General features: G+C 42.5%; 1 protein-coding gene across 1 annotated transcript; it reads left to right on the plus strand.

Moving 5' to 3' along the window:
* The first annotated feature begins 2135 nt into the window (after positions 1 to 2135).
* LOC137670202 (amine sulfotransferase-like) lies at positions 2136 to 10614 on the plus strand. The gene is made up of 6 exons (XM_068412900.1): positions 2136 to 2283; positions 4513 to 4721; positions 7842 to 7968; positions 8597 to 8691; positions 9706 to 9886; positions 10490 to 10614. The coding sequence occupies exons 1-6, from the start codon at positions 2145 to 2147 to the stop codon at positions 10612 to 10614; spliced, it is 876 nt and encodes a 291-aa protein (XP_068269001.1). The 5' UTR covers positions 2136 to 2144.
* The last annotated feature ends 8503 nt before the right edge of the window (positions 10615 to 19117 follow it).

Below are 19117 nucleotides of genomic sequence, written 5' to 3' on the forward strand. Positions count from 1 at the left end.
ACTTCCCCAGCTTTGTTCTCACAACTTGATTTTAAAAGTGCATCATTACCTTGGTTCCTAAATGTGGGTTTTTCTCCGTTTAGAGCTCTGATTCGCTGGGTTTTTTTTCAGTCAGTGAAATGCAGGCTCCACCGTGAGGCTGAAACACCTCACAGGATTTGACATGGGCAGCGTCTGTCGCCATGAGGTGAGGCAGGCAGCCCCTCATCACACACAGCGGCGGCTGCCCTCCCTTGCCCTCCCTTGCCCTCCCTTGCCCATGGCCCACACCACTGGCACAGGTGGAGGGAGGGCAGCGTAAGCACGGGGGTCGGTACTCCCAGGAAGGTGACATCCAGCTGCGGGTCTTTGGCAGTAGAACTGAGCTTGTGGATCCCCCAAAGCAAAGGATCTTTTGGTGGTCTAATGATATCAAGTGCAGGTATTAATCAGAGAAATTAAATTTGAAACTAATCTCATAAAACAAAGGCATGTGTTTGTCTTAAAACTCGGTAGCATTGCATGCCCAAGTTGCTGTTTAGATCAGGGCCTGCCACAGCCTTTGCTGCGTCTGAGGGACGTCCTTGTGTCCTCCTGCGGCCGCTGGAGGTAACCAGGCCCTGTCTGCCCGGGGCACGGTGGGCAGCGGGTGTCCCCGGTCATGGCTGTGGCCGCTGTGTCCCTTCCCCTGCCCTGCCAACCCACCCCAGCAGCCACAACACCAGAGGTCCCCAGGTGAGATCCCGCTGAGGCAGCCAAGCGAGAGGGCACGTCCTTGGCTGCAGGCCCAAGGGCAGTGCTCCCACCAAAGGCAGCGTGGCTGGGGCGGTGCAGCGGGACGGCCCAGGGCCGGGTGGGGAGCCAGCACCCAGCCAGGGGTGTTCACAGAGCAGGAAGGCAAAGGGGAAGCAGATCTCCAACTGGAGAGAAGCTGATGATAACAGGCGGGGTTGGTGGCAGCATGGCCAGGGACTGCCTACTGTGGTGAGTTCAGACCACTTGGCCGGTACATGTTGCACAATCGGCTGATTCGATAAATCTGGGCAAGGGTGATATCCCGATGGTGAAGCAATGGCAAACACAGCAGCCACGTTGCAAGGGGAAGGCAGGGGACAGGAACCTAGGCAAAATTCCAGATAGGAACGTCTTTCCAAACGTATTTTAACCTACATGAGACGGCGCTTGTGATATCCAACCCTGGAAGTGAGCTCACGTCACTTCTGCCATGGCTTGTACGTCGTCTAAGGGTATCAATAAAGAGTTCATCTACAGAGCAGGGAGAGAGAGACTGGGATGTTAAGATCACCAAAATCCATGGGTGTATCGTTCAGCTGAAAGACTGCAGGAGAGACACAGATCAAAACCTTCAAATCTAGATGCTCCATTAGGCTCTGGCTCAGCTACAAGAGTCAGTCTCTCTCTTCGGTCTCTCTGTTACTCTTCCTGTATCTCCCCAAGTGTTTGCTCTTCCCTAGTCCCCACAACAATGATGATTAATGTCTTTTTCTGGCAAATATACGGCTATGGTGTTAATGAGACACAAGACAACAACCTCATAAAACCAGTAGGTGTGTTTAAGTAAATAACACACGTTCATGATTACCCATTCTAGTTTGCAGAAATCATGCTTACTATGGCAGAACCATTAGGAATGAGACAGAGAATAAGTAGAAGGAGGCAGAAATTGTAAAAAGACATCATGAACAGAGTTTCAGTCACAAAATTCAGAATGAGAGCTTGGTAGTTAAGTTAGCCCTGTTCAAGAGCTACTGACATTCCAAAGAAAACTCTACAGACACTCAGATCCTAGAGGAATCTTGGCACGATTTTTACGTAGGTTGCCTTCAGTTACATTACTTTTTACATGCGTGTAGCATACACTTGTATGAGTAAAGGGTATTACTATACACCTTTCTCTTTTATTTTCATTAAAAATGTATCCTGAGTGATGTTCTTGTGAAAATCTGAAGGCTAAATTTCAGTGTATTGTTTCCAGAATTTTGCTGAAATGCATTTTGCTAAAATTTGCCAGCACTGGATTCTTTCTTTGAATTACTCATTTGTTTGTTTGCTTTTTGGTTTCTGTGAGATGACAACCAAGGAAAAAGATATAACTTTATATATTTTATTGCAGATTATTTGCTTATAAGGACAACAGATTAACAATGGAACCGTCAAAAGAACATGTATTCAAATACAAAGGGATTTATTTTAGTACAATTACTTCACCTGAGTACGTAGCTACCCTGGAGGATTTTGAAATCAAAGATAGTGACATATTTATAACTACTTACCCAAAATCAGGTAAGAATAGAAGGGGAAAAAAATCTGCCTTTATTCATCCATCTAACTGCAGAAGTACCTAGGGTTGTTTGCTTTGTTTGAGGGTTGGAGATGATTGTGGGATATCTGGAATGATTTGTGGGCTCACATGGAAGGTGGTTTGGAGGTTGCTGCATCCAAATTACAACCAAGCAGGAACAGAGCAAACATGAGTCACTGATATATACCTCCTTTCAACGATAATAAAGTACTGTTTACCTACATAGCAATACAGGACACTAGTGTGATGAATTCTGCATTCCTACTTCTAAAGCAAATGCAGCTGAGCAATCACCTGGCTCCACTGTCATCTTACATGAAATCTAAAGTCTTGATATGCCTAGACCTGTATGTTTAAATACAGGTTCACTTTATGCTCTAAAACTGGTCTCTCCATTTTTCAAGACTGCATTTCTTCAGTGATTAGTAATTAATGACTTGAGCATGCATTAAGCAGTGATTTATGACTAAAGCCTTGACATGTCTGGTACCAATCTGTGCTTGTACTTTCAAGGTCTCTGCTATCCTCTTCTGTTTGTGCTCTTGGGAACCTCTGCCATTATCCTTTGGTTTACTTCTGCAGCCTTCAAGATGCAGCCTTTGCATAACATAACCAGAGTTTTGTTAGCATACACCCTCTTCCTGGTGTCACTGAACATCTTGCTGGAATTCACTGTTCCCTCAGGTATTCAGTGAAATACCTGGGGCAGAAAGACATTCTTGAGCGGAGCCCAGAGAGAGTGGCAGGGAGCACCATGTGTGGTTGTGGGGAAGGTAGATGTGATATGAGAAGCCTGTGGAGGTGTCATGGGTAACAGAGCGAGGGGACAGGGAGCCCAAGCAATGCTAGCTCATCGTCAGGCAGCATCGGGGTTAGCTGTCAAAGTAGGGGCAGAGAGGGAGGATGAGAAGGCAGTATTTCAGGGGTAAAGATGTTATGGCACTAAGATGAGCACAACTTTGCAAGAAGGAGTTTCGTGTTGCAAAGTGACAGGCTGCCCTGGGACAGGGAGGAGTTGGAAGATGATTTTGAGTTATGAATTGCACAGAATGTCATCTCTCTCTCTTTCACACCTTTTCCTCTATCCTGCCCCACCATCCTCTTGCTTCCTCGCCAGTTATCAATCTAAGCTACCCCCTAATCCTTCTGTTGAATGTCTACCACAGAGCAGAAAAATTGTCCAGGTTGATTATGCCAAGCAGCACAAGACAATCAACACAGCTGTGAAATCACTGGGTATTGTTCCTCTGAATCCTAGGGCTATTTCTCCTTCTTGCCCAGTGACTTTAAATCTACAACATGCATACAGTCTAATCTCCAGAACTAAGAGCTTCCTTCCCACGTGAGATCTTAACTAGGCTTCAGTTTCAGATGCCTTCCTTTCTCTGTGCTTGTTTGGGGTAACTTACAGCAATAATTCATTGCTCTTCTGCATTGATTTGAATTCTCTCAAGTGTCCATCTTTACTGGCCTATAGTATAAAAGGGGAAAGGAACCACCACTAGAATAGTGCTGAGAAGGCCAGAGGACATGGAGTGCAACAGTTCTGCTCATTGGCCAAGTGGGCTAATCATTCAGGATTTGCCTCCCACCATTACCAGCTGGCACATGAACACATACTGGCATGGAGGTCAGCCCAGCCCCCTTCAGGGTCCTGCCTTTTTAGACCATCCTTGCCAGCAGCTGTGACACAGGAGTCAGGCCTTCCCCAAGGAACTTTAGAGTGCCTGTTGCCACAAGCATTTTCTTTGTGGGGCTCGTTAGTGCTTTACAAGCATGGTGTTATCAGCTGTTTGTTTCATGACATCTCACAATGCTTTGCAGGAGTTCTGGAAGCAAAGGTCTTTTCCAGATATACTCAGTGTGAGATATTTTCAGGTGGTGACCCACAGAGATGCAGCAATTCATGTTGCCACAAGAGGGTGAGGATAGACATAACTTGTGTGGAAGTTGAGAATGTTGGGTGAAGGAACTGAAGGTTTAGTTACTGGCCATGGCTTTTCTGCAAAGACAAAAGAAAAATATGCTTCCCTTCTGCACTCAGCAGTCGCCAAGACAGTTTTTGCTTTCTTCAGTATGTGAGGTTGTATTTATATTCACAAAGTGAAACAATTCATAGCTGGGCAGAGGCTCTGTTTATGACAATATACTATCTTTACTTAAAAAAAAAAACCTCAAGCAAGGTTCAAATAAAAAGGTTTCCTTCTCAGGAACTGTGTGGACTCAGAACATTTTGAGCTTAATAATTCATGAAGGCCACCGTAATGGCACAGAAAATGTGAAGACTGTAGACAGAATCCCATGGCTGGAATACAATATACAAAATGCGGATTATGCAGCTCTTCCTCTGCCTCGTGTTTTTGCCACCCACCTGCCTTACTACTTCGTTCCAAGAGACCTGAGAAAGAAAAGAGGACGTGTAAGTGATGTTATTTTTACAATTTCCTTAAAACCAATCATGCCAATTTACCTCAGGGAGTTGGTCCAAATCCTACCTTTTTCCTCTTTCAGTTCCCCATGTCTCGGTATAAACACCACCTGCTTCATCTATGTGGGAGAGTTCAGGCACCTTCTAAAGCCCATTTCTTCTGTTTAATTTTGCCAAATCTCTCAGCCCCGACACTGTTAGAGAGAGAGGTGGTGCATCTCAGGAGGATCTGCCAGGGTCAAAGACTTGCACTGATTTTTCCCCTTGTGAAAACGCCCGATTCCAGCAAAGTTAAAGGCCTGAAGAAAGGTCTCCCACACTGAAAACATAAGTAGGGTGGGACTATAATAGGTAGAGAAGGAATGTGAGAATTGCCTTTTCTTGCTCCGCGCTGCTGTGAGTTTCAGAATAGGACTCCCATCATGAACTGTGACATAGCTCAAGGCCTCTCTCCCATGGAAAATGCCTCCGTAGAGAAGGTGCAACCAGGCTACTACATTTTGACGCTGTCCCGTACGATATCCTTGTCTCTTAATTGGAGAGACGTGGACTTGATGTATGGACCACTCGGTGGATATGGAATTGGCTGGATGGTCACACTCAAAGAGTTGTGGTCAACAGCTCGATGTCCAAGTGGAGAGCAGTGACGAGCGGCATTCCTCAGGGGCCAGTATTGGGACTGGTGCTGTTTAACATCTTAGATGGTGACATGGACAGTTGGATTGAGTGCCCTCAGCAAGTTTGCCAACAACACCAATCTGTGTGGTGCAGTCGATATGCTGGAGGGAAGAGATGCCATCCAGAGGGATGAAATTCAACAAGGCCAAGTGCAAAGTCCTGCATGTGGGTCAGGGCAATCTCAAGCCTAAACATAGGCTAGGTGGAGAACGGCTTGAGAGCAGCCCTGAGGAGAAGCACTTGGGTGTGATGGTTGATGAGAAGCTCAACATGAGCTGGCAATGTGTGCTTGCAGCCCAGAAAGCCAAGTGTATCCTGGGCTGCATCAAAAGCAGCGTGGCCAGCAGGTCAAGGGAGGTGATTCTGCCCTTCTGCTCTGCTCCCATGAGATCCACCTGGAGTTCTGTGTCCAGCTGTGGAGGCCCCAATACAAGAAGGACGTGGAGCTGTTGGAGCAAGTCCAGACAAGGGCCACGAAGATGATCAGAGGGCTGGAGCACCTCTCCTGAGAAGACAGGGGGAGAGAGTTGGGCTTGTTCAGCCTGGAGAAGAGAAGGCTCCAGGGAGACCTTCTAGTAGCCTTCCAGTACATGAAGGGGGCCTACAGAAAAGATGGAGGGGGACTTTTTACAAGGGCATGTAGTGATAGGATGAGGGAGGAAGGTTTTAAACTGAAAGAGAGTAGATTGAGATTAGACAGTAGGAAGAAATTCTTGACTGTGAGGGTGGTCAGACACTGGCACAGGTTGCCAAGAGAAGCTGTGGATGCCCCCTCCCTGGCAGTGTTCAAGGCCAGGTTGGATGGGGCTTTGAGCAACTGGGTCTAGTGGAAGGTATCCCCACCCATGGCAGGGGGGTTGAAGCTACAGGATCTTTATGATCCCTTCCAACCAAAACCATTCTTTGATTCTATGATTAACACTCACTGACAGAACATGGACATGGAGGCAAGTCTGAAGATGTATATGGGATGTATACTTCTAAAAGCACACCAGGAACTGCCTTAGCCGCCTTACAGCAAATGGTTACTTTGCTCCCTGGCAAAGGATCTCGTACTTCTGCTAGTCTTTCTTACAATGGTCCCAATGGCTTCTGCCCCTTCCATCCTTATTTTTGATGTAGGGTTCCACACGGCTGAGTGAGAGCAGAGCTGTGGCAGAGCTCTGCCTGCAGCAGCTATGGAGGCAAGCTCTTAGTGCTGCTGTTACCTTCTTCACAGATAGAAGTGTAATGGGAAATTGCAGTGTGTTCACCATTCCCTTCACAGTACCAGTGAAGTTTGGAAGAGAAAGCTCACATGCAGAAGATTTGAAACCCAAACGATGCCAAACAAAGGAGAAAATTGCCTGAAATCACCCAGAGTACGCATGTCAGAAAACATGGAAATTATTGTGGTTTCAGAAGAATATTGCTTGTTGGGGAGGGGATCTTTTCCACCTCTGCTTGGAAATGTCACTCAGGTCGTTGATATTTTATATCAAATCATAGAATAACTTCTTCTGTGATTTCAGGTCAGAGCTCTTGAACTAGGCATTTATTGAGTTTTCCTGCAATGCGTTTAGGAATCCTTATTTTATATACCTTGGAAATAACGGTTTTGGTTTTGCTGAAGATAATCAGACAAATTTTCAATTAGGCAGGAATCAAAAGTAGTCATTGGTAAAATGACAGTTAGAAGGGCAGTCTGAGAACATGATTCTTCTGTCTCTCCCTGCAAACAGCTGTAAACTCGTAAGGGCGACATGCCAGGCTGTATTTTCTCTCCCTAATTAGACATTCAGTGTTAAGAAGCAGAAACTTAGAAGCTGGCACATGCTGCCAGTGGAGAGGCAGAAGGCTGCCCATCTCACTGGTGGTGCCTGGTCTGTGCCTGAGGCAGCAGCTCTCATGTGGTCAGGGGCCAGCAGGAGCCACAATAACCCTTGCCAATAACAGCTCCTTCTTTTAAGATGTCAGGGCTCCCTCTTACCTGCCATTCAAAATCTGCCTGTGTGCTGCCTCTGCCACTGGCACCACAGGCCAGGAGTTGAGGTCACAGAGTACTGATGCTGTCAACACTACTAAAGCCAGGATTTACAAGGAATTCTTCTTCATTTCATCGTGACCGTACACAGAAATGGGAAGCTGAAGCAACTAAGGATTTGCTAGTGCTGTTATTGCAACCTGCCTTGCGCAAGCGAACAGTGTTATCAAAGCCTGTAACGCTGATCCCGTGAAGAGAGTCAGCCGCAGGCACTGAACGACTGCAACTACAGGAACACACTACCTATAAACAAATTGACAGCGCTACATTATCCATAACTGCCCTAATGCTATTGTCACCTTCAAATTGTTTTCACGCATTTTTAGCGGGACCTGTATGGAAAAATGCACTGATGGTAGGGTAATGGAGTCTTTAACATCTCTGAGACAAGTCATCGTCTTATTTTGCAGATCATCTATGTTTCCAGGAACCCTAAGGATGTTATGGTTTCTTACTACCACTTCTCCAAATTCGTGTCCACACTAGAGGAAGTACCAGATTTTAATCTTTTTATGGAGCGATTTTTGGCTGGCAAAGGTAGGCTTTTTTTTTTTTTACTAACGAGACCAAATCCTATTCCATGACCTCAGATTGAAGGGAGATGAATTGTATCAATAAATATCAGTTACCAGAATCCTCAGCTATGCAGTAATCTGAACCCAAAGCTGCAGAGGCTGTCTGAGCTTGACACCATTTTCTGATGAAAGCTGGTCCAAAGGGAGTAGCATAGTTATGGCTTTGCTGCTCCCCAACAACATGTAAGCTGCTTATCTTATCTGAGTTGGATGCTGATTCAGAATATAAACATTATGACTGAAAATCTCTTAACTCTTTTTGCACTTGGTTAGTGGAGGTGAACCCAAAACAATAGGCAGTTAGTGGAGGTGAACCCAAAACAATAGGCACTGTACAGCAAAGACAGAGAAGCAGTTTTTTGCTTCTGCCAGTATTAGTTCAGATTACGAGAAACAAAAGGGGATTTGCCACATTAGCTCGGAGAATTGTCACAAAGACTGTGAGCACGCATCCCTCAAATTATCAAACAATACTATTGAAAAAAAAAACATTTCAAAGACCTAAATGACTGATAATTTTACTGTTTTTCCTGCTAGCTGTTAATAGTGTTTCTCTTTATTTTTTTGTTTTAATAATTTCCCTTGCTAAGTTGTTTCCAGTTCGTGGCTGGATCACGTTACAGGCTGGTACAGTCATGCAGAGGATTTCAATATACTCTTCCTTACCTATGAAGAAATGAAAAAGGTAAGGTAAACTAGTATCACTGTATTCAAGATACTCTCTTCCTGTACTGAGTGCATTTTCAGACAGCTCTTTATAATTACACTTGATATTGGAAAGCGCTTAATCCATTGTAGACTAGATTCAAATTGAGACTTCTGAGAGGATCAAAGAATCAATCAGGTTGGAAGAGACCTCTGGGATCATCGAGTCCAACCATTGCCCTGACACCAACAGGTCAACTAGACCACAGCACTAAGTGATGAAGTCATTTGTCTCAATGGTTCAAGGTCTTCTCAATCAGTAGACAATTGTTAGGCAAAACACTTTCCAGTATGACAGAAGTTCTCTTCACTGGCACCCGAAAAAACCCTTTCTGAAATCGTACAGAACAAGACTTTCACAAGTATCTTCACCAGGAATGTTGTGCTCATAAGGACAGTTGCACTAAAGGAAAGAAGTGCTTAAGAGGCAGGCTTTGAAGCACATGAGGAGCTTTCAAATTGCTGACCAGAAGCTGCCTGCTTGGTGGCTGTCCACGCTTTTGTGCGGCTTCTCCTTTCTCCAGGGTGGCTGCCCTTTTCCTCGCAGGCAAGCCCCAGAGCACCCCAGCCATGGCAGCAAAGTCCACATCACATGTCTCCACATGAGTCCCTCAGCCTTCAGAGCCTGGGGTTGCTCAGGTTGAGTCCCTCTCTAGGACAAGACAACTGACCACATCCCCATGGCTTGAGTGCCTTCTCAGTGACAGGTGCGATTCCAGGGGTGACTTTGCCAGGGCATCTAACATGAGATGCAGAGTGGGTTTGCAGCATGGGGAGCAGAACACAGAATTCCCCATCCCCAAGGGCACGCTGGTGCAGTGAGCTACAGCGTCACTGCTCTCCAGTGTTCAACTGATGCAAATGAGATTATGCTCACGTAAAAATTATGGTCATTTTTGCATTCAGATGTATGTCCTTTATTATCCTGTATTCCACTGCTCTATGCATTTATTTCTTTGCATCATCAAGACTCTTCAAAGTCACATTATTGCAGGATCTCAGAAGTGCTGTGCTGAAGATCTGCAACTTCATAGGCAAGGAGCTGAGCGAAGAGGAAGTGGACAGTGTTGTGAGACAGGCTACATTTGAGAGCATGAGAGAAGATCACAGGGCAAATTATAAGGACCTGCCAGGTGGCATTGTAGCAAAAGACAACGGTAGATTTCTACGAAAAGGTAAAGTGGAAGCAGTCCAATGCAACAACTATTTGATCCCACACTTCTTGGTGTGAGATGAACCTAGGATTTCTGGTCTCAGCTGTAATGCCCCATTTGCAGAGGGAGAGTTTGGGTTAGTGGGAAACTAAATTTATAAGAGCAATTTTATTGCCATGGCATCTGTGATTTTACCATATTGTCCTGGGTATAACAAAACAGTAATGTTTTACTGATTGTAATGCAAGTTGTAGCCAGGGCTGTCAGATACAGGAAAGGATTTAAGGGTTCTACCAAGCCCAGAGGTAAGATAATGCTTTTTTTTTTTTTCCTGTTTCTTACTTTTCAAGCCAAGAACTACAATCACTACAACACCAGAAGAAATGAGTTGAGTAAATTTACAAGGAGTCAGGGCTATAGGTCTATGCTGTGTTTTATTCACAGCGCCTAGATTTGGAAGCACGTCCTCAAAAGAGCACACAGAGCCTCACCTGGCAGGCCAGCGACAGGGAGATGCTAAGGAAGACAGCAATTGCTTCCCAAGACTAGCACTCGCTGTTTGTAGCTGGCTTCAGAGATTTGAATGTTCTGCTTCTCACCTCCCTTTGCTGTCTTTTTCCTCAGGCACTGTTGGAGACTGGAAAAACATCATGACAGTGGCACAGAGTGAAAGATTTGATGAGGTTCTAAAAGAGAAAATGAAGACCCTGCCCATCAAATTCATCTGGGATATTAACGATGAAATGTAGGCTGGTTTGGGTTTCATCATCCTTTGGTGTTTCTACTGAATGGACATATCTGAAGATCTAGAAGAAGAAAATTCATCCATTTTCAGCTATGTTATATAAACAATAATGATGACAACTCAGTCACAAAATGTGAGTTGTCTGAGGAAGCTGTTCAATTGCACCAGTTTCCTGTTTGTAATTTTACAAGGTATTTTAATTAACTTTCTTAGTAAACTGATTTCCCTTCTTCATGTTTGCTTTTACTTTCATTGACTTCAATAAAAACAGAGTTGTAGACAACCAGGTGAGGACAGATTGGTGCTAAAACGTTTCTGAAAAATGTTTCGCTTGTGTGTTTTATGAGGCTTCTTTTGCTAGAACCTTCTACGTCCAAACTGGAAGTAAGATTGACCAGCTGTGGTATGGTTATGCAGTGATATGTCTGAGTTCCTCTTTCCTTGGTAAACACCAATACTCAGCCATTTGCTATTAAAGTGACTTTTGTGTTGCATTCTCTGGTGTTGCTTATTGACTGAAACACTTCATTGCATTGTCTGATATGGTTCTCGAGGTTGTGTCTGACAATTTGCTACTTGAAATTGTGAGAAAAAACACAAGCCATAGTCATAGCAGTTTTTAAGTGAATATCTACTCTATCATACCTGATGATCTGCTAGACCTACTGATGTAAACATCTACCAGCTATCTATGACTACATCCTTCCTCATATATTCACTGATTCACTATCATGGTTTAACCTGTCCATGATTCAGTTTCATGCAGCAGCTTGCCCACAGGCTTCCACTGAGAAGTACAGAGATGTTACCTCCAGATTTTTTTTTCTATCAAAAACTCAGAAAATATTTGCAAGTTCAACAACTCTACTCCTGACATGCACCTGGTTTATTATATATTCACCTTTGTAGGCAATAATGACATTCACATTCCTTATAAAGGGACATCCAACTCCTGCATATTTCTCAACTCTATCCATTGAAACTACTCACAAACTAGAGATGTAGTTCCTGCCCTCCCCATGTACGCACTGTTAAGTCTCTGATACATCTCCAGCATTTCTTTCCCCTCCAATGATTTTCCATCCCTTCCAGTACAGCCTCAGTCAGGAGGGCAGAGGGAAAGGACATGATCTGAGGAGGAAAAAGTTTGTTCCACCTTTTTTCCAGACACCGACCGCACTTCCCTAGCAGGGAAGGCAACTTTTGGACCCCCATCCCTGCTTATTGCTATGATCTCTACGTGATCAAACTATGGTGACTGCTTTTGATTGCTATTGAAGCAATGTCCTAACAACTGCCCACAGCACGATATGACTTCTAATTTAAAAAACATTCCAAATAATCATTTTGATTTGACAAAGAGCATCTAACCTTGGCTTTCCCATAAATTGTTTCAAAAATGTAAAATAGCCTTCCAGTTCACATAATGGCTTTTTGTTTGTTTGTTTGCTTCTTTCACTGGTCCCAAGGGACCAGATCTTTCTTCTCATTTTCAGTCAATGTATTTTAGCCTTCTGAGGCATTTTTCCTGCATTTTCCTGGACAGAATTACTTCATGCACTGCATAGTCAGCTGCTTCTATTAGGCAAAGAAGACCTCATATAATTAGCTTACAAGAAGACTATTTCCATGTCCTTCAAATGTACAGCTGGACCATCTTTCCTTCTGGACCTTTGCATCCCTGATACCAAGAAACTAAATTACAAAAAGCCCCTTATGTGACTTAGGTAACCACCTCGTCCCCTGACCTCTGAGACTGAACTTCCCACAAGGGGACCAGTGACCTTTTCCACCTGTACATATTTACCTTGGCCACAGAAAAGGTAAAACTAGTTCAAAGTCAGGAACATAACACAGACCTTTCACTGAGTTTGCCATTAAGTACAAACAGAACTCGTGATTACACATAGGACCTTGATCTTTACTCTTTTTCCAGTGACAGGAAGTCCCAGCACAGTAATAAAAGCCATGTAAACCTCACGCTACACCATATGCCACAGCCCAATGGTATCAGCTCGCTCTATCAGTCGCAGATTTCATGAACATGCAGTGCAGAAAGTGAAATCAAATTAACAGCAATTACGTCAGAGAATTGATCCTGAAAAGCCTCTCCCCTCTCCCTCCTACTCTCAGTCAATTTGCAAGGTACTGAAGGATAACTAAACAACAACAAAAAGTATTATTTCAGGCACTCTCAGATTCTGCAACACAAGGGAGAGCACTTACATGACAGCTCCTTCTCTCAGGATCTAGGATCCAGGCACAGTCTCCTCCCTGATCCAACAAGCTTTGAATTTATTTCAGCAACCACACTGTTTAAAAACTGGAGGTAGCCTGACAGTTTTAGGTCTCCTAGGAGAAAGACTGAAGTTGATTCTTCCCATAGGAAATGTATACTAAGCTCCCCATTTTTGGCCAAGAAGAAAAGAGGGAGGGAGGAAAAAAATAGCCATACACCACCCTTAGGTTTTGTTTGCTTTAAGGCAGATCATAATGCAATCATAACCTGGATGCAAAATCCTAGGCTTTACAGCATGCCCGAGACTGTACTCCTACAGCATCTTGATGTGATGGGCACCATCCTCTGAATTTCACTAGAGATCAGGCACCAACTATTCAAAAAGTTCAGCACGATGAAAACTAAATTAGCTCTGGTCACAGTGCAGCATTGCAACCCATAGTAATCTCCCTACCCAAACATCCCTGTTTGGCCCCCACCCAGGGCTAAAGAATAACCAGTTGTTCTATCACCCAAGACCCCTCCCCAGCTGAGACAGGGAATTGGGAAAAGGAGTGAGACTCATAGGTTGAAATTTAAACAGATTAAATAAAATTAGAAAATCAATATCAACACTAATACAAAACCCATAAAATTATACTCAGCCCATAGAGTGGTTCCTCCAGGGATCACAACTGTTGAGAAGAGAGAAGAAACAGAACCAGGGAGAAGAGAACAGAGCAAAGAGCTCCAGATCCCCACCAAGCTTGCCCATTTATAGTGAACATGACATTAATGTTACAGAATACACCTGTGGGCCAGCCTGGGTCAGCTGCCCTGGCTTTCACTGCTAATGGCCTTGATCACCATACCATGGCTGGCCACAAACTGAAACAAAATGTAACAGAAAAGTGATTCTGTAAGTTTTATCCCCACAAAACCAGGACAATGCATGACAGTGTACACTCTGGACTTAGTTAAAAGCAAGATACAAGCAAGGCTGTCAGCACCACGATTTTGAATTACTAAAATTCCATCAAAGTCTGTCGATGGAATTTTATTAGATTAATATGAATTAGACTTCAATCTAATCCAAAGTACATAAGTAAATTTTATATATCTCACCTAAACTTCTTCCTCCCCCCAAAAATTATCTCAGTCCACTTCAGCAAACTAAAACACACACACATAGCTGCGCTTACTCTCAGTCAAATTCCCTTTTGTTTCACAGCTGTTATTTGCTGACAAAGCCAAACAAATATGAAGTTCCAGTTGAGTCACTGAAGCTTGTTCCAAAGAGTTGGACGAACAGACTTTACGCGCTTTTTTGTCACTTCAACCCTTCTTATTTCCTCTGCTTTGAAATATAAGATGTAACAGTGAAAACACATTTTCACATTTTTAACTTGTTTGACATCATTTTAACATTTTTAAACTACACATCCTCTGCATGAAAACCAAAAAATATGATAGTGTGAAAACAGACTAGAAAATCTCATTAATCTAGAAATACCAATAACAAGAAACTTTTTTCATTCTTATCAGTGACCCACTTGGAAATTTTTCCCAGATTACCCCATTTTGCACAGACTACACAGCATTCTTGGATTCAGTCCTCATTTAAAGAGAAGCAATTCACTCCTTTTATGAAAAAACACCAGCATTAAACATACATAGCTGAAAATGGAAAGCAGCCTTAGGAGTTAAATGTTTTCTATGCAGCTGAATTGAGACATACCAGAAGTAAATCAGGTTCGGTGCTGAAGAGCATTTTAAAGCATACTAGCAGTTACACAGGAAGCTGGATGTAGTCACTATGAAGTTTTCAACCCAACCATATCTTTGGAAAAGTCAGTTTTAGTATCACATTAGCTCACAATTTTCTAATATATTTGGTAACTCTGCTGGAACACAGATCCTGCTTATTGCTTTGAAACATACCACATCATCATTGAAACCTTGATGCTTGTCTAGAGTTCTTAGTAGCCAAAATTAAAAAGTCCAAATAGAGGACAGTAGGAACAAAGGCACATGGTTAAATTAGAAAAGTATTTACAGGGTACTTGAATGGTGGGAAATTACCAAAACATGGGAAAGGAGATCATCCTAAACAGATGTACTCAAGCGATATGAGCAGAGAATCTTATACACCGTTAAATTATTTCCGGAATTAAATTTCTCCTTTTGAATATGGAACTTCCGAATATTAAAGATCCTAAATTTATTATTCCTCTAAGCACTGTGATACTTTAGGGCAATCCTCTTCAAACGTTGAAGCTGGCGCAGTTAACGCAGTCTGCTAACAGTATTTTAAAATCCAGCACGCAGTGTTTAATCACTGAGGTGCCTGGTGGCTCTCTGTTTGGAGAGCTGTCTTTTTAAACCTTCATCCACACCATCATCCTTCTAGCTGATGCAGTCTCAAACACAGCATGTTTAAACACTACAGTTCTCGCAGTGTTTTGGGTTTATTGGACTTGGAAGCGAGGAGTCTAACATCAAGCCATTAGCTCCATAAGCAACTCTGCAGGACGGTTAACATCCACGTGTTGATGTGTAGCTTTACTGGGAGTTGTGCTAAGCTTTATGTGCTACTAACAAGATGCTTCTAAAACAACAGCCATTACATTCAAACCTATAAACACTCTATAAAACCTGATACTGTATTCTGCACTCCACTGAGTGTTTCAAAAAAGAAAACTAATTTTCCTAGGGTGAGGTGTTTTTTTTTCCCCATGCAGTTAATTGATGTACAGCTCAAAATGAAAAAAATCCTCTCTGAACAAATCAACCAAATTATTTCAGACTTCATCTCATTCTGACTTTTTTCCTACAGACTTGAACTAGTCATTTTGAAACTATTATCCTCAACTACAGCAAAGGAATTTACTCTAGTAGTAAGTAGTAAGTAATAAGTCTATGCCTTACTAAAAGGTGACTAGTGCTGCCTCTCTACAGCTGATTGGTTAGGGCACCAGAACTACTGACCATTACTTAAAGTGTTATAAAATTCCACAGAAGAAAAAAAAAATAAAAAAAAAATAACTGCATGGTATGTGATCCCTTTTATTCACCAAAGTGCTCATGTATATCCTAGGCGCAAGATAGCAGAAGAGCTGCTCAGCCTTCAGGTGCAGGTGTCTTTAGTGCTTCCTATAACATCTTTCCATCTTGCTCATTGTCACATCTCTTCAAAGGACAGTTACAGAAATGGGAAGGAAAAAATAAGAGAAAAATAGGATAGCATTTTCAGATCAATATTCCTTCAAATTTATGAAAAATGGGTTATAATGCAGCACTAGTCAAATCCTCATACTCAAAAGGAAGACACCATCTTTGAAACTAGAACAGAGGAATCCTGTGCTCAGACTGTTAGCCTGCTTTGCTTAAATAGCTGATATTGTTCCTCATTTTATATATTTTGAGAACTCTGACCTTCATCGACTAGTAACGTACTGAAGCAGGGGGTCAGGGTCTAATAAAAAATTAAGCAAAAATTATTACAAAAACGATCTGTTCTAGACTACCTGCTGTCCTGGTTCTCACTCTTCCACGACCAAGATTTTACTCAAGATTCATCCCATTGCTTATGAGCTTCACTTTGTAAAATGACTTTGTATCTAAGGATTGAAAAAAGTTAGGGTGATCAAGCACATTCTTTTTAGCTAGACTAGCTTGTTTTCCAGGGTTTTTTATCAATTTGAAATCAGCATGGAAATACCTATTTACTGACATACCCTCTGGAGCACATGAGTCAAGGAGCAAGCACAGGCAGCTGGCCCACAGCTAAGTCACTGAAATTCATGTTAATTACTTTGCTTTCCCAGAAGAAAAGCAACAGATAAATGCAAGTTAAAATGGGCCAAAAATACACATAATAGTAGAAAATTCTGAATTTGTTTCACCAAATGGTAAACCTATTTGGTTCACTATTCCATATCCTTTGCAGAGGAAAATCAGCCCCATCCTCCTTATGACTGCCCATACACTTTGCCCTGGCAACATCACCTTTTCACATACCACTCATGTTATGTGAAAACGTTTGATTTCCACTGTGCCACATATACATTTGGGGTTTGGCTTTGACACTGTCCCTATAACTCTTCCCAAAATTTCTCAGGCCTCACCTTCACCCTGTTCATTTTTCTGCAGTGTAAATGCACCAAACTCTTCCCTCTCTCTAGATAGAAAACTTTGGGGAAACAACACAAACTAATGGCTATCAGAGAGAAAACTCTTTCTCAGAGAAAGAAAGAATGTACCCTCAAATTAACAGCACTTGTTGAAGCATCTCTGCTGGAATCCTGCTCTGGTGCTTTAGTGGGGATACACAAACAAAACTGCCCAAAAACCTCATCTTCCAAAGACAAATCTGTTTCATGGTGGTTTAGAATTGTTGTGGAAATCTACAATCCCCCTGGCACTTTGCTGAACATGAATGCAGGACACAGAGGTAAAACCTATGCAGTTGTGAATTACAGGAGTGAAAGAGAGAGGGAGAGAGACTATGCTGGCGAGAAATCCTGTGGTGGAGAGCAGACAGACTACTCCTGAGAAGTGGCTACATTTTGCCTTCCACACTGACTGTGGCCCTTAGGTAATGCTAACTTCTGAGAAGCTTCTCTAGTAACTCAGGCATCACGTATCTTTGGCATGGATTTTGTGCAATAAGAGTCAATGCTAGATGTTATTAGTATGTAATAGTACCTGAGGCACATCTAAAATAAAGGCATGCCTTACAAACCTTTTATTTTTTTTCCCTCAGTTGGTGGGCAACAATCTGTTCCTACGCAGATTTCTAAAATGAGTGTTGAAGTGGTCTAATTTAGCCTGCCCTTTTTTGCTATGACACGTTGAATGTATTTTGCAGTAACTTGTATGAAACTTAGTATGGGATTCCATGTGCCTAATTTAGGCATTTACTTTACATTTTAATTTTACTATATAGGTGGGCAGGAGACCTTTCTGATTAGTGTGTACAGAACTGTATTGTTCTGAAGTACCAGAGGAAACAACCAGAGAAGGAATAAGATGTTAACAGCACTGAGAACTTTGGTTTTGTTTAAATTAGACAATAAACCATACATTTCCTTTCCCATTCTGCCAATGAACTTTGTGCAACTGCACCTACAATATAAGTATATGCTAGGTATTTGGATCCCACAGGTTAATTATTAATATTGCTATGGACTGTTTGTCCTGAAAAAGATAATATACATGAAACTCTTGTTCAATTAACTGCAGATAGACTGTAATTCGGTGTTACTGACAAGCAGGAACAAATCCTAATTTTAGGATGCTGATGTTTCACAATATCCTTAGGATTCATACTCTTTCCCCACTCACTATGTGTCTGAAGGCGAAATGACTTTACACGCTGTGTCCTTTCACTGGAAAGTATTGCTTCTTGCCCTAACTCACACCTTGTTGGCTCTCCAGCTAGTTCACGAAGCTGATGTGGGACCATAGCTGTTACTCTTTGGATACTTCAGAGTGATGTGCCAGGGGCTGGAACATCTGGTGGAGCACTTCCCTGTCTCGTTTTGGGATTAATAGATGTTGTTTTCCATTACTATTAAACACTTAGACTAGAAATTGCCGTGACAAAATACAAGAGAGATACCTGATTGGAGCAGCAAGCAAAGCTGAACAGGCTTAATCGTTCACCGTAAGAGTTTCCTTGTGGTGAAAAACACCTCAGCCCTACTCCTCTTCCTGGCTCATTCACATGCTCACCAACGTGACTGATGGGTTGTGCAAGTTTGAGGATGACCTCGGCAATTAATCCAAGTTAAAAAGTAATCCCATACAAAACACAATACCGAACTGGGGAACAAAATATTCTTCTTTGTGATGTTGTTGGATTGCAGGTTTCAGTGAGAAATGTCTCAGGTATTATTTTATTTCAATTATAAAATACCTCACAGAAAAACTTAATATGAACACATACACATGATTAACCCAGGTAGCTCATTCCAGACTCATGGCTGAGACCAGTTTGGACCAGTCTGATCAACCACTTGGGTGGAGTAGTGTATTCAGGCTTGGTGAAAGTTCAGTGAAAACTGAGAAAAAAAAAAAACAAAATCTAGCAAAAAGCAAAAGATCTTATTCACTTCGGCTCGTCTCCAACCTTCCTCAATAATGCTATTGATAATACAAGGAGGAACAGAAATCAAAATGAGCATTTAAATAATTTCAAAAACCTTTCTGGACTGCTTTCACTTTTTCACGAGTTATATTAGTTCTCTAATCTCTCTCTGCATTGAAGATAAGGAAATATTGAAAG

The sequence above is a fragment of the Nyctibius grandis genome, chromosome 1 (genome assembly GCF_013368605.1).
Source record: "Nyctibius grandis isolate bNycGra1 chromosome 1, bNycGra1.pri, whole genome shotgun sequence".
Taxonomy (NCBI): Eukaryota; Metazoa; Chordata; class Aves; order Nyctibiiformes; family Nyctibiidae; genus Nyctibius; species Nyctibius grandis.